We start from the raw sequence: 16133 nt of genomic DNA, 5'->3' as shown, positions 1-16133 counted from the left end.
AAAGCAGTTTGTCACTTTTAAGATGATACAGTGGCTACTAAATTTTCAAATGCTTATACTAGTCAGACTTCAGAGTAAAAGTTAAAGTAAGTGTGGCAGGGGACAGATTTTTATGTCTATGGTATGAGTTTAACGTTTTGATTTAAACAGATTTTTTTCCTATTTATCTGGCAATAGAGATAAATTTCTATTCATTCATTAGTTGCTCCTTTATGAGGAGGATTTTTAAGGCTGAATCAACATAGGAGTCCTGGGTCAATTTGAGCATATTCAGTATGTAGCTGACATTCCGTGGTCAAATACTGCCACGTGGAATCAAAGAGCCAGACAAAGTCTCCTTTCTTCTTTAATGGCATTTGTGTATGAACATTAGGAGTATTAATTTGTCTTCTGTGATATCAGGAAGGGTGGATGCCTGTCATTAATTAGTCCATGTCACCAGAGAGAATACTACAATAAAAAGGAAATATTTCTCAAGATGGTTGATGAAGTAAGTCTCTAGTGACCAGTATTACTTCACTATGAAATTAATATTATCATAACCACATGGTTATTATATCATCATAACTCATTTTTAACATGTGTCAGGTAATGTAGTAAGTATCATGTTTTCTTTTCCAGCAGTAAAACATGGAAAAAAACTAATTTTATCCATTTTTCTTGAAATTTCTAATAAATCCTATGTATTTAGAAACATCTCAAATTTCAGAAGAATTATATATATAATAAATATTATTTATAAGTAGGTTATGCAATTGAAATAGAATATGCAAGTGTGAGGATTGTGGTGATCAAGTTTCATTTGTAAATGTCTAGATAGTACACGTGCACAGATGTAGTTTAAATGTTATAGTGCTTTATTTTGCCATTCATTATCATGCTTTGCTGCATAATGGAATATTAATAGTCATAGCAAAGTTGCATACTGCCTACATATGCCAGGCATTATAATAAGTGTTTTATATATGTTACTTTAGCTAATCCATAAGAACCCTGTGAAGTAAGTACTGTTGTTATTCCCATTAAGGCATAGACAGACACCAAGAAGCCAGCAAGGTCAGCATTTGAATACCAGCTCCACCTTAGCGCAAATTATTTAACCATTGTGTGTTAGTTTCTATATCTGTAAAATGTCAATACCACTTATTCATAGTATTATTGTGGAAAATAAATGATGGGTCTAGCGTTAAGTATCTGGCACACATTAGGCACTCAATACACTTAGCCCACCTTCGTATTTCAATGAACTGACTACTAGAAAGAGATTTAGTTCCTAATTTTGCATAATATACTTTTCTATACAATATACCGTGAGATCTTAGAGGGCATAAAGTGTCTGAAACATAGTAAGTACTCAATAGACGTTTGTTGGATCAAAAAATGAAAACATACAGAAATTTCCCTTAGTACTCTAAATATTCCAGTGGTGGAAAATATTGTAAATTGTAGCATAGGTAATTAAATCATTAGCAATATCTGGTGAATTTGTTGGTGATAATTATATCACCCTGAAGAAAAAAATCCTTAAGTGTTTTTTTTTTAAAACAAATTTTCTACCAGAAGTGCAAGAACTACAAATTAGATCCAGCTGACAGGAAATATGTCTCCTGAGTTTGAAGATGATGTTGGCAATTTCCAGGAGAGTTCGGCAAGATTTTTTTCTTCTTCCCTCATCTTTATAGATAGAGTGATGACTGTTTTCATGGGCACTTATAACTCATTTTTGCCAACCTTACCACTAATAATGCATTAAAACATGCAATTCTTAAAGTGGTGTTTTTTATTCATAATATCATATATGGTTTTTAATTCTTTTATGAGTGGTGAGAAATTATAAAAAATTATGTTTTATTATAATTTAAAAATAATGAGTTCATGCCTTATTACCTAATAAAGTGCTATGTCCTCGTTGTTTCAACTAATAAAAAGCAAGTTGTTATTGATAGTGATAGTGTCGATTGTTCATGGTGATGGTGGTGGTGATGTTAATAGTAATGATGATAATGATAATGGTAGTAGTGAAATGAGATTGAAAATCTCAAGTAAAAATAGATTACTTCTCCCCATGCCTAAAATTGGACTCTGGACTTCTAAATCCAACTTTAGTATTTTTTTTGTATCAAAAATGGAATTTTAGGTTGTAAACCAAGAGATGTAGATTGAGTTTGTTTGTGGGCAAATGATATCATTTTATTGATGGAGTTGAACTGTGGCTCTTCAATTTCATATTCTTGCTCCATTAAAACTAGTTTATTAAAATGAGGATTTTTTTCAAAGAATTAAAAAAATGAACAACTGATTATAACAATTGGCAGTTATAGTGAAGGCTGTTAAATCCTTATTTAACCTGATTAAATAAAGTCTGACTCATTTTAACCATCTTTATTCAACTGTTATTTGGTGACAATGCAATTCTTGTTCTTTCTGAGTATCTTATCAGCAAGAATATTCTTTCCAGGATAACGGTAAATTTCTCACCTTCTGTGGGATGATGTCATCCCATCTGCATATTGCACACAGACTTATTTCATGACCTAGAGCAGCACCTTATATCCAGGCTTAATTTGTTCAATGACCTTTTAACTCTCTGCATCCTGGTTTTGGGTAACTGACATTTATTTTCACTTTGATATCTGAACTACAGAGCCTAGCAGTAGGATTCTTGCTGGGAAAGATGTCAGGCCAATTCTGGCAAACACCATTGGAAGGCACCAAGTTTGGACAAAAAATCTGAGAGCTGCCTGAATCTTTTCAGCAGTCCCATGTTAATATGAGACATGAGAAGCATTTCACTTTAGGAAGGTGGAACTGAAGTAATATGGATTTCAATAAACTCCAGAGAGAAAGAACTGTTCATTCCTCCCCTCATTCTCTGAAGATGATCTGCAAGACCCTACATCATGTGTAGAGTTTCAGCATTTCAGAATTGATGAACTCCAGATGGAATTACGATTTGAATTTACTGGTCATGGTCAGTCTGCCATTGACCTCACGCATTTCTCTAGTCCTGTGTTCATCAAGAAGAATCCATGGAGTAATGAGGCTATCAACCAAGTCCACAGGCTAGAAAATCCCTTTAAATGTTAACTTCAAAGACTTGATTATAATTTGAAAATCACAATGTAGACAGGAAAAAAAGGTGGGGGGGGTGGGGAACAATTGTAAGCTGCTAGCAATTAGGCACTAATTAGCTTTCTTCAGTTGTGTAACTGCTGCAGTCCAACAGGACAATTTATATCTCTTTCAAATATATAGAGATTCCTCAGGCTAATTTTTCTTAGTGAAACTAAGCCACATTTTGCTGGCTAATTTATAGTAAAGATATGTCGTAAATGTATCCAGCTCAAACAGGCTAACTGAACTTTTCAATTTCATTTATAGGAAAAACTGAATTAAATGGAAAGCAGACAGCATGTCTGTTTGGTTCATCAGTGTATCCCTACAAGTTAGCACAGTTCTTGGCACATTATCATTGTGCAAAAAAATAGATGTTATTGAATGAATTTATTTCCGTTAATACTCATTGGACTCTGTCTCAAACACTTTGCAAATGAATTGATTATCATTTATCTTATTGAGTGGGATACATTTGCATTAAAATAATTTAATATTTCCTTGATGGTACCATCTTTGAAGATTAGTTACTATTGTGTAGTAATACAGAGGTAAAACATATAATTGATTAGACCAAATATTCAACATCCCAGAATTATCTCAGATAATTATTTTGTTTTTGATGATAAATTTCCAATTTAATGCTTTATTTTCAAAGAATTTTTCCTGCCATAGACGTGGAATGCAAGAGAAGGTTTGAATAACTGATATTTTTTGCTAAGTTGAGGTCCTGTGAATCCATGGGCATAAGTCAGATGGCCAGTTTAGCAGGATCTTGAGAGGGACTGTCAGTGTTACAATTCAGAGCCAAGTTACAGTTTAGAAATGGTCTGCAATCCATCAAAAGTTTTAAGTGTCTTTTATATACAAGCTTCTGCATGATATGTAAGGACTTTTAAATGCTATCAAATATGATGGAATATGGAATAATATAACAACATAGTTTCCTACCTCAATACAGTTATGATCTAATAAGTAAAAAGAGAAAGAGCAGTTCAAACAAAACAGACAGCATAGTCAGGACAAGTGTGACTCCAAAACTGCATTCACTGTCCAGAAAGAGCCAAAAGCTGTATCTAGAGACTTTTCCTGGAAACAGGTTCATATGGAAGTTCCAGATTAGCAGACAGAAACTGCAAGTCAGTTGGAGGAAGCAAAGTAGAAAGGGGTCTCATGGTAACCAGTGAAGACACAGAAATGTGACATCAGGATCAAATTTATTTAACTTTCAAAGAGAGTTTATTTCCCTTGTTTTCATTACCATTGATTTCTTTCCTGCTATGTACTTGGTGGAGGTTCCCCATAGAGGAAGGCGATAAAGTTGTGGTGGTGAGAAGTGTACAAATCTGCTAACAGAGGAAGCTTCTAACATCAAGAGAAATTGGCATTTCTCTACATATGTTTCTCTTTATTTGCAGAACCACCCAAAGTCACTGTGATGCCCAAGAATCAGTCTTTCATAGGAGGATCTGAGGTCTCCATCATGTGTTCTGCAACAGGTTATCCCAAACCAAAGATCACCTGGACCTTTAATGATATGTTTATTGTGGGTTCACACAGGTACTGGGTTTGTATCATGTTCATTGTTCTTACTGAGTGAGAAAAATTGATGAACTTTCTGGACCAAACTAATCTGATAAAATCTCTAAGATTAAGGGAGGTTTGACCAAAATCCACAGCTTTACATTTTCTTTTTAAAAAATAATTTGGAATTTTTATTTTTATTTTTATATATATATATTTTTGAGTAGGAGTCTTACTCTGTTGCCCAGGCTGGAGTGCAGTGGCATGCACACGGCCACCGCAGCCTCGGTCCTTCCGCCTCAGCCTTCTAATCAGCTGGAATCACAGCCATGCACCACCACTCCCAGCTAATTTTTTGATTTATTGTGGAGACGAGGTCTCACCATGTTGCCCAGGCTGGTCGCAAACCCATGGGCTCAGGCAACACTTTCACTTCAGCCTCCCAAAGTGCTGGGATTACAGGCATGAGCCACTATGCCTGGCTAGCTTTAGATTTTCTAAACAGGCTAGGAATGTCAAAAAATAATATAAATGATAAATGTATAGAATTTGAGGTTATTAAGTCTTGAACTCAATAGCTGGGACCAAATACTTTCCAACACTTTAAGTTGTAAACATAACACCGTAGTACTTGGTTTAACTTGAGTAATTGAAATGGGTACAATAAACTTTTTGTGGGGTAAAATAAAACATAGTTTTAACAAATCTACTAAGGACATTGTCCTAGATTTAACAGAAGAGAGAGGCCAAGTACAGACCAGTAGCTCTAATTGAAGTGTGTGTGGACAGTCTTTGTAACTACTTCCACATTTGCCGTACTACATTGAGAGGTGTTTTATTCAGCTGGATGCTTTTAAAAGACATTGAATCCTCTCATGCTCAGAGAGTGTAATAAACATGTGGAACATAAACAAGAGTTTCCAGCCATTAGACCTCCATTACTCTGGGTTTGGCATGAAGAGGAGGTTTTAGGTGTGATCCAGCAGGCTGAGCCAGATGCTATTCCTAGACTCATCCCTGATTCACTGTGTGACATGAAGTATTGCATCTCTCAGGTTTTCATTTTGAAGAACCTTTTTGTATAGCAATTCACCACATGGAGCGAGATTGCTGAGTGCAAATTCCAGTTCTTTCATTGGGCGAGTTCTGTAACCTCTTTGCTCATCTGTAAAACAGAGATGCTAACAGTTATCTAACTCATTGGTTTGTTAAGAAGGTTAAACATTTTGATGTAAGGTACTTAAAGCAGTTCCTGGTGTACAGCCAGTTCTGGACAAATGGCATCTACTATTATTATTACTATTATATTTATTATTATTAGTCTGCTTGTAAGATGATGATGTCAATCATTTCTGCAACCAGCACCAAAAATATAACTCTAAAATATTATAAAATATTTTAAAGGAAGACTGTATAGTATTTGATACTATTCTTATGGTATTTTGAATTATATTTTCTTTTTGTTTTTTACTCATAGGTATAGAATGACCTCAGAAGGTACCTTATATATCAGAAATGCAGTTCCCAAAGATGCAGGGATCTATGGTTGCCTGGCTAGTAATTCAGCTGGAACAGCTCAACAGACTTCTACTCTCAGATATATTGGCAAGTATAATCAGTTTAAAAGGCAATTAAAATAGGATGAATACCACATTAGGCAATGTTAAAGTACCTTTTTGAAAATCAATATTAGTAATAAGTTATACCTACTAGTATAATTTATTATTGGTTTCACATTTTGATTAAGTCAAGCATTGCAATTAATTTAAAAGTTCAGGGAATGAAAACCTTCATTAGTCAACAGAAATAAGGAAGCATCCGGGTTATGGAAGAGTTTTAGATTGTCCATAGTGTTCTATTCTACTGTTCATCTGTTCTCTGCAATATTTTACTTTCAAATTAATAAATTATATATCCTTTCTAACATCTCAATTTTCATTTTATACTTTCTGTGTACATTTAAAATTATATGTAATATTATTTTCACTTTGCATTCTTAATTTTCCCCCCTCCAAACTGAAACATTTATTGAAAGCGTACTTTATGGCAGTTGTTTGTAGAATATTTCTATTTAATTTTGTCTTTCTTAGTTAAATAAAAGATAGAGGTATCATATACTCAGATCCAGGTTATAAATTATAAGCAATTAATGGCCAGCAATCCACCATTCTGCTCATTCTTACTCTACTTCATTCATAGTAAGATAATGAAACTGTCCATAGAGAGGAAGGAATGGAAAAGAGCCATAATAAAGATACAGAATTGTAGTTGGAGCATATAGGTGAGAGAGAACAAAAGTGTCACACATATTGAACCTGAGAGCCTGAAAAGAAGTGGTCTCAATTATAGAAATGAGGAAGGCACAAGTGAATACTTTTAGAAGGGAAAGTGGGCTCAGATTTGGAGATAATTAAATTGAAAATGTTCACAGAACACTCATCTGTGAAAGAAACAAACAGTTGGGAATACAGAACAAGTGGTTAAAACAGAATTCTACATTGTGTTGTGGAAACAAATTGTGGTTCATTCACATAGAAACCAAAATATTCAACATATATATGTAACTTATTAAGCGTTTCTAGGTATGCAGTATATAAAATGCTGTGCTAGAGACTGTGGGGTGTAAATTTTTTAAAATTTAATTTAAAAAATTTTAAAGATGTGGGGTACAATTCAGGGTTATATATACAAGTATTCATTATGTATGTACCCTTGTTGATGAGGTGTGCTCCCCCTCCCCCGGCAGATTCTCACTATTGCCAATCCCATCCCCATTATGTCATGTGGTCTTGACCTCTTAAGGGCTTGCATAAAAGGGGTAAATACATAACGAAATATAACAAGGCTGACAGACAAGTACTTCGCTGGGAGGATGGTGGAGAGGAAGGTTAATTCTGACTGGGAAATTAGCAACAGTTTCTCAAAGGAGCAGAATTTGAGCTCAGTCTGGAAGAATGAGTGGGATTTGAAGAGCTGTGGCAAAGGGCATTTTAAGAAGAGGAAATCACTTCAGCAAAGGCAAGAAGATAGAAGAGTAAGGTGTGTTGTGTTTGGGGCTAACAGTGTAGCTCTATGCCTGGTGATAAGTGAGGGAGTTTAATGGAGGGAAAGTTTAAAAAGAAAGCTGTGTACCAATTTATGATTTTTGAAAGACAAACAATAGAATTTTGAAAGCAGTGGGAATCACTGGAGGTTTTCTAGCAGAGGAATGACATGATCTTCGAAAAGTTAACTTAGCTTTATTTAAGGTTACCTCAGTTGATGTTAGGAAATCCTAAAATGTCTAGTTAAAACGTGTGAATGAATGGAGCCATTAGGCAAGAGGGTTAATCAAACGGAGCGAAGGAAAGATATTTAGAGTTGGCATCACAGGGGAAAGTAGTCAAAACTAGGCAACTCTACTTTTTATAGAGACAAATTTTAGCCTCGGACTGCAAATATCTCTCTGTAGTTAGACATGACTATCCTTAAAATCACAAAGTCATTGTTATTGACAAATTCATCTGTGATTGTATTCACCTTGAGTTTTAGTGTAGCCATCCATCTAATTATCCCTTTTTTTTTTGAGTTGGAATCTCACTCTGTCACCCAGACTGGAGTGTAGTGGCCGCTCCCGGCCACCGCAGCCTCGACCTGCTGGGCTCCGGCGATCCTTCCGCCTCAGCCTTCCGAGTAGCTGGAACTACAGGCGCGCACCCAGCTAATTTTTGATTTATTGTAGAGATGAGGTCTCGCCAAGTTGCCCAGGCAGGTCTCGAACCCACGAGCTCAGGCAATCAACTCACCTCAGCCTCCCAAAGCACGGGATTACAGGCTGAGCCACCGAGCCCGGCTAATTATCCCTCTTTTGACCAGATTTTTTTACAATTATCCCTCTGTTCGTAATATTGTTTCTAGAAGATTTATTTTGCTTTCCAAGTTTTGTATTTCCTTACCTACCTCTTTTTTTATAACTGCTTTGCAGTTTTCTAAATTTGTTTGGGTTTTGTTTTGTCATAATTATTTTTGGTTGTAGTCATTTTTGTCTAATATCTCCTTTTTTGAACTTAAAAATCTTTTTATCACACTAATCTATGCAGATGAACATTATATGAGTTTCTTTCTGGTTGTAAACATTGAAATAGACACAAACATAAATTCTGATTTTTTTTTTATTTTGTTGGTTTACTTAGTAAACATAAGCAAGGTCCATGTGGTCTAGTGCTAGATGTGGACCATTTGTGTGTTATTTTCTCTTTTTCAGAAGCCCCAAAGTTGATTGTAGTTCAGAGTGAGCTCTTGGTTGCCCTTGGGGATACAACAATTATGGAATGCAAAACCTCTGGTGTTCCTCCACCTCAAGTTAAATGGTTCAAAGGTACATTAATAAGTATATTTGTGTCTGGGTCACTTCGTTTGGTTTTCTTTTTTTAAAGATGATTTGTTAAAAATTTGTTTTGATGTGTGACTTAGCAGCCCCATAAAATGTGTTTATGATCTCACTGGAGATGATAATTCAAAATTCTGAACTCCGAATTTCAGGATTTGACATCTGGTATGGATTAAAGGACTGTGAAAATCAAAGCAGGAAAAGTTCGCCTTTGCTAATCCAGCTGAACATTCTCTTTGTTAGTTTAGGATCGTTTCCTATAGAAAATTGTCCAAGAATACTCGGTTAATGTTTAAAATAGCTGCACTGGTTTTGTTTCACTTTTCTTAGAGATGATGGCTTTCACTATAGAAAAGTTTTCTAGCTTCTCAAGGATGCTTCCTTTAAAGTGCTCAAATAAATACACACATTGAAGTTTACAGGTAATTGAAAGACAAATGTATATATTGGATAGCTTCATCATGCATGGTGGATGCTCATATCAAGTATAGAAGTTAAATTTTTATGTTTGCAGCATAAAGATTACACCTCTGTGTAATCTTTAATAAAATTGTGATTCTATAATAAAACAACAGTCATGTAACACTTGGCCTTAGTGAGAATATACTTGGCTCTTGATCCAGGCTTAGATGCTGACAGTAGATATCTGTGGAAAAAACTCTGCTTCTGCTTCTGTTTCAGTTGTTCCAACTTATGAGAAAAAGAAAAAAAGTCCTGCAAACATTCTGTCAGGGAGGTTGCTAGGATTATTGAGATGCTGTTTGCAAAATACTTTTTAATCTTCAGATGAAAAATGCTAAATAGGACAAAGGACTATTGTTATGATTCTGTTTGTTAAATCACAGACATTTCCATAGCAACAGGTTGATCTCATAATCATAAAATTATGAATTCACCTCAGGTTCAAACTCTTGGGGAACATGAGGTGAAAAAGAGCCTTTATGCAGAAAACAAATACTTTTAAATAATATAAATCAAAAACAAGGAGGGGAACAGGAAATAGTGCCATTTTCATGGTTTTCCATGTTAAAAGGTTTTTAGTCTATATGTTTTCTCTGATAAGAAAGCATTTCTGGATTTGTCTCTTAACCAGGTTTATTTCAGTTATCATGAGCTAATTCCACTTATTTAAAATACTTAAATCTTTGAATTCCCAATGAAAGAGATATCAATTTTAAATTCACATTATAATTAAGTACATTCAGAAGATGTGTTATAGAGATAGTATTTCTTTACTTTAGATGTTATTTAGTAGTTTATGACAAAAATAAGAATTTAAAAAAGTACTGGAACATACTGCTTTTTCTACCTGTATCTAACAGAGTTACATAGAGTCCTTTATTGCTTAAAATTGGGACTATACTTCTGAATAATAAATTAGTTCTCCTCCCATTCTTGACCCCACAAATAGCTTGGAAACCAAAGGAGTAGGTAGAGAGCCATCCAGCTGCCACATAGAAGATTCTAGAATCCACTATCAGTTTCTTCTCTCAATTATAGATATTATAGTCCAGTGGGTTCAGTAAAGAGCATACTGTTTTCCTATTCAAGTTATGAACCAATGGATATAGAATATAGGCATTAGGTATTGATAAACCATATTGTAAGATATGTTACCATTGTCCATCAATAGCACGCAGAGCTACCATGAACCCAGATCCAGGACAGCTTACATATCCTTCCAGTCACAGGCAGACAATTGACTACATAAATAGAGTCAGGACCACCAAGAGTAAAACTAGGGGACAAACTCCTCTGCATGCTGACTGGATTCAAAATGGAGGGGGCTGGGGACAGGTATTCCATCCTGTCCCATCTCTGCTGAGGACAAGATACCAGGGAGGTTAGGAAAATTCTACCTTATCAAAACCATAGGGGTGAAGGGGAAGAGTTCCCACTTCCATCATTAAAATATCTTTTTCTTTATGCCTTTAAATCTTTCCTTTTTAGAAATGAGGAACATAAAGTAGATTCTAAGGAGTATAAGAGACATTGTTAAAATCTTATGAAAAGAACATTTGTGGTAAAATATTCAAGAAATTGAGTTTGTTTGTTTAGATCAATTGTTCTTAAAAGGTGGTTTGGAGACTCTAGGGGGTTCTCACAATCCTTTCAGGGAATCCATGAGATTACAACTATTTTTGTAATAATGCTAGGATGTTGTCTTTTTCACTCTGATTGTCCACAAGTGAATAATGGAGTTTCTGGGGGCTTTTTGATGTGTGATATCCAGTAGAGTAAAAGCAGAAGCTAAGATGAGCATTCAGCTGTCTTCCATTATACTAGATCTTAGACTTTATAGAGATTTGTAAACATGTGAAACAGTGCCACTCTTCTCACTAAATTTGTCTTGGTTTGAAAATATAACTTTTTAATAAACTATGTTCATTTTGTTAAAATGTCATTAGTTTATTATAAAATAAGTGAATGCATGTATCTTTAAATTACTCAGTTTGATTTTTAAAATGCTAAATACAGTACAAATAAATATAATCCACAAAAATGCAAATTCACTGGGGTCTCCAATAATTTTTAAGAGTAGGACTCTTACTCTGTCGCCCAGATCGGAGTGCAGAGGCATGGTCACGGCCGCCGCAGTCTCGACCTGCTGGGCTCAGGAGATTCTTACGCCTCAGCCTTCCAAGTAGCTGGAACTACAGGCATGCACCACCACGCCTGGCTAATTTTTTGATTTATTGTAGAGATGAGGTCTTACCAAGTTGTCCAGGCTGGTCTCAAACCAGTGGGCTGGGACAATCCTCTCACCTCGGCCTCCCAAAGTACTGAGATTATAGGCATGAGCCACCATGCCTGGCTCTTTATGTTCGTATGTCTTTATGCCCATGGAGGCCAGGACTGAATTTAAACTGCAGCAGAAAGGGACTCCTCCTCAGTGATAATGGTTGAAATAATAAATGAATAAATTCTAGAATAGATGTCAGGAGTATGTATGTATTTCACCATACATAACATTCTTTTAATCTTATCTAATATTGAAAGTAAAAAAATCCCTATTTCATTTCTATCTGAAAGGTTATGTATTTGTCTATGGTTTCTGATTTTAATTTTCCAGTGGAAATCAAAAAAGGAGAGGGTATAAAAATGTGATCACAATGTAAACTTGATTGAACTCCTATTTTCCAATTTATATTTTGTTTCATGTCTGCTGTTGTTTAAGCATTTTTTATTTTGAAAAAAAAATCTAGCTAAAAGGTCTTTATTTCAGCCTGTATGTCCTCTGATCTAAATGCATTTTAGTCCAAACATATATACATTTTTGAGTACCCAGGTTGGAGTGCAGTGGCATGGCTCATCCTAGCCTGGACCTCCTGGGCTCAGACAGTCCTTCTATCTCAGCCTCCCGACTAGCTTGGACTACAGACACATCACCACACTCGTCTATTTTTAAAATTTTTTTGTAGAGACAAAGTCTCACAGCATTGCCTAGCCTGATCTCAAACTCCTGGGCTTAAGCAATCCTCCTGCCTTGGCCTCCCAAAGTGCAGCAATTATGGGCCTGAGCCACTGTACCCTGCCTAATCCAAATATTTTAGTACTTGATGAACAACAAGGTCACATTGCATTCTCCCTTGGTGGGAGGAAAATTTATGTCAACATCATCTGCTTTTATTTATAAAGATTTCTCAGAGGCACATGGACACAGTTTTAGTTGCTGTTCTCATTCTCACGTGGTATGTAGTAGCAAGCTTAAAAGGATGACTGGGGTTTTAAATGTTGAAATGCTGAAAAATACTTTGTTTTTTGGAACTGAAAATTGGTTGCATATATATATATATATTTATATATATATATATATATATATATTTTTTTTTTTTTTAAATTAGAGTTCCTTTTCCCTTCTCTCCTTTGGAAATTACATAAACAGAAAAAGAATTGCCCTGGGTCTGTTGGTTGGTATTATTTGCAGTGTGTCCTAGAGAATTAAACACTAGCTCCTAGATATATTTGATATCAGCCTTTCAAAAACAAGCAAGCAAGATGTGGACATTGAACTGTCGTTAAACATTCAATGTTATTATGTACTTTTTAAATTATACTGGTCATCCTGATTAATTTCATTCTTTGGAGAGAAGACACCCTGGAGAAGGGGAGAGAATAAGGAAAAGCCAATCTAAGTTACAGCTGTGTTGAGGCACTCTCTGCCTTCATATAAAAGGTTCTTCGGGGATTTGAAGTGCTGGTCACTAGCTAAACAAAGAATACCTCTAGTCTCTCAAGCATTTCTGAGTAACTGAAACGAAGCCTGCCATAAAGATGGTAGAAACCTCCTTTCAGCCCTCATCTTCCTATTCCCTTTGTTCCTAATAAAACCATGGTGACCTTTCTCAGTTTCCCAACCTAGCTTCAAAGAGTTTTTTCTTATTTATTTAGGCACATACACAAATATAAATAGGAAGTATTTGTACAGAACTCATTACAGGTTAAGATTTTAGGGTATAGAAAGTGTCTGTTGTGCCAGACACTTGTATCGAAAAACTTTGCCATCAATTTTATTTAGAAATTTTGAAATCAAACCAATAGCTGGGTAAACAATGTAAACCTTTCATGTTTAATGTTCTCCCCTTTGTTTTGAATTAGGAGACCTTGAGTTGAGGCCCTCAACATTCTTCATTATTGATCCTCTGTTGGGGCTTTTGAAGATTCAAGAAACTCAAGATCTGGATGCTGGTGATTATACCTGTGTAGCCATCAATGATGCTGGCAGAGCAACTGGCAAGATAACGCTGGATGTTGGCTGTAAGCATCCAGATCTGATAGACCAACTTGTCTTGAACTTGATCTGCTACTTTTTCATGTTCAATAACTTGGAAACAGTTTGGTAGAAATATTTGTCAGAATGGCAAAAATAGAATGAACATTTTGGATTATTAATATAGTAATGGTAGTTACCATTGACTAGGTGCTTTCCATATACCATTTACGATGTGAAGAACTTTTATATGTATTATCTCATTAAACCTTCATAACAACCCTAAGAGGAATAGCCCGTCATTATCTCTTTCATATAGATAAGAAAACTAGGCTTATGAAGGCTAAGCAACTTGATCAAGGTCACAGATCTGGGGAAGTACAGAGCCTGGATATTGGAACTCAAATTGTCAGAGGATATAGTATTCACCTGTATGTCATATATTGTCTTTTACCTATCAGGAGTCATCCTTTCTGCTATCAGATTTCTAAGTATTAGCATCTGGAGGCCAGAAATTAGACTTTGGCATTAGTCCACAATTTGGAGATGTTCATGACAGCAAAGGTAGCAGATTATGCTTTTACTTAAAAAACAAAACAAAACAAAACAAAAAAACCCCACTAGCAATTACTTCCCAGTGTATAAAACAAAGTACTAACTACAAATAAATGTCAATCACAATGTGAAGGATGCAGTGTGTGCATGGCAATTCTATTTGGGTTACTCAAGAAGAATTGGTCCTCTCTCCTTTGTCTATTTTGCATCTCTTTGAAAAAATAAATCTCTACACAATGTGGTAACATACAAAATAAAACAGAGGTCATTTTGTATGAAAAAGAACCTGGCAACTTAATTTTAACAGTTAATTAAACATTTGTACCACTTAAAACTTATAAAATATGACATTTCATTAAATTGTACTGTATTTTTATTTATGTATGACAGTTTTTATGCCAAAACTGTTTTTTTTAACAAAAGTTGGGAGCTGTAAAGAAAATGCACTGTTTTAAAAGAATATAGTAACACAAAACATTTTAGTTCTGTCTTAAACCTTTAAATGAAAGTTATGGCCCTCTAAGCTTGATATTTTGTTTATGTAAACTAAATTTTTTCTTCCTGGGATTTTTTTTTTTGTAATCACATTGATTTGTCTGGTGAACACTCTGCATTCTTGGTGATTATGGCCTTGGGTAGAATTAACAAAGCTGGAAATGACCACAAAGTCCGCCATAGAATCTGTCTAGGGTGCTGCAAAATGTGTTTGAACCATGACTAAACTTTGTGGTTATTAAGAGAAATGCCTTAAAAATAAGATTGGAATCTCTGGGTGGAGGGTATCTCTGAATCTACCCACAGAGTGTTAAACACAGTGTGCTTTTATAAATGTGAAGCCTAAATGAAGAGGGTCACTAGGAACATAATTCTTTTTTTCAAGAAATATACCGAGTATGACATTTAAATTCTCAAATTTTCTAGTTCTACTTCTCCCTCCTTCCTGTATAGATATTTCCTATTTACCCAACGTTCTTTTAAAGTTGTCTAGCTCTAGAGGAAGAGAGAAACAACCTCAGTAATTGTTCTCAGTGCAAATATAGTGACATCCTTAGCCCTCTCAAAGTTTGTAGGAAATCTAAGAATCTTACACATGCGTCTTCACTTACTGCCTTCTTGATAATCTTTTTGTTAGCTTCTGGAATTTCCAGGTTCTTTCTTCTGTTTAGTGATACCCCATATAAGGGTTAGGCTCTCTGTGCTGGGGTGATTTGCATTGGATCAGGAAACCTCCCAACAAATGTTTCATATTTACTCTTCATTCCTTGAACTGAACTGAACTTTGTTATATCTTCACTCATATTCAAGATCTTCACTGTCCATGACCCTTTCTAAAACATGGTTTTCTCAACTTTTATTCCAGTAGTTGTCCTGATAGAACCATTAACAAAAATGGAATTGTTTGTTTACTGTAACCTTGACCATTGTTAACAATTGCCAAATAACTTAGTATTAAAGTCAGCACCATTCTTGTTTCTGTTATGCCTTAATTATTTCCTTATTCACCATTTACCTTCTCATTGTAGCTCACAATGGTTGGTTAGACTTAGTCTGTTCAAATAAAGCTATTGTTTTATGTTCAAGCAGATGTAAGATGTAAATGCAAGAACCATACAAATCACAGTTGTAGTGATGATGGTTTATCACTACTAGGCTTTAAGGCAAACACACTACAAATTTTTTTTTCATTAAAAAAATTTTTTTTTAAAGGTGTGGGGTACAATTCAGGGTTAGGTATACAAATGTTCATTATGCAGGTGCCTTTGTTGATGAGGTGTGTTCCTTCCCCAGCAGATTCCCGTTACTGCCAATCCTGACCCCCACCCTGGCAGTTTCCCTCTCCTGCCAATCCTTTTCTTACGG

General features: G+C 35.3%; 1 protein-coding gene across 1 annotated transcript in view; it reads left to right on the top strand.

Moving 5' to 3' along the window:
• Window positions 1-16133, top strand: part of HMCN1 (hemicentin 1) — a 467592-nt gene that overhangs the window by 206698 nt on the left and 244761 nt on the right. Inside the window, exons 12-15 of the mRNA XM_008072785.1 lie at window positions 4533-4674; window positions 6116-6243; window positions 8882-8995; window positions 13607-13765. Coding sequence (XP_008070976.1) covers window positions 4533-4674; window positions 6116-6243; window positions 8882-8995; window positions 13607-13765 — 543 coding nt within the window. The remainder of the gene's footprint in view (window positions 1-4532; window positions 4675-6115; window positions 6244-8881; window positions 8996-13606; window positions 13766-16133) is intronic.

The sequence above is a fragment of the Carlito syrichta genome, unplaced genomic scaffold (assembly GCF_000164805.1).
Source record: "Carlito syrichta isolate Samal-C Ts95f unplaced genomic scaffold, Tarsius_syrichta-2.0.1 Scaffold315407, whole genome shotgun sequence".
Taxonomy (NCBI): domain Eukaryota; kingdom Metazoa; phylum Chordata; class Mammalia; order Primates; family Tarsiidae; genus Carlito; species Carlito syrichta.
The sequence above is the reverse complement of the archived record's forward strand: the minus strand, read 5'-3'. Positions and strand labels throughout refer to the sequence as shown.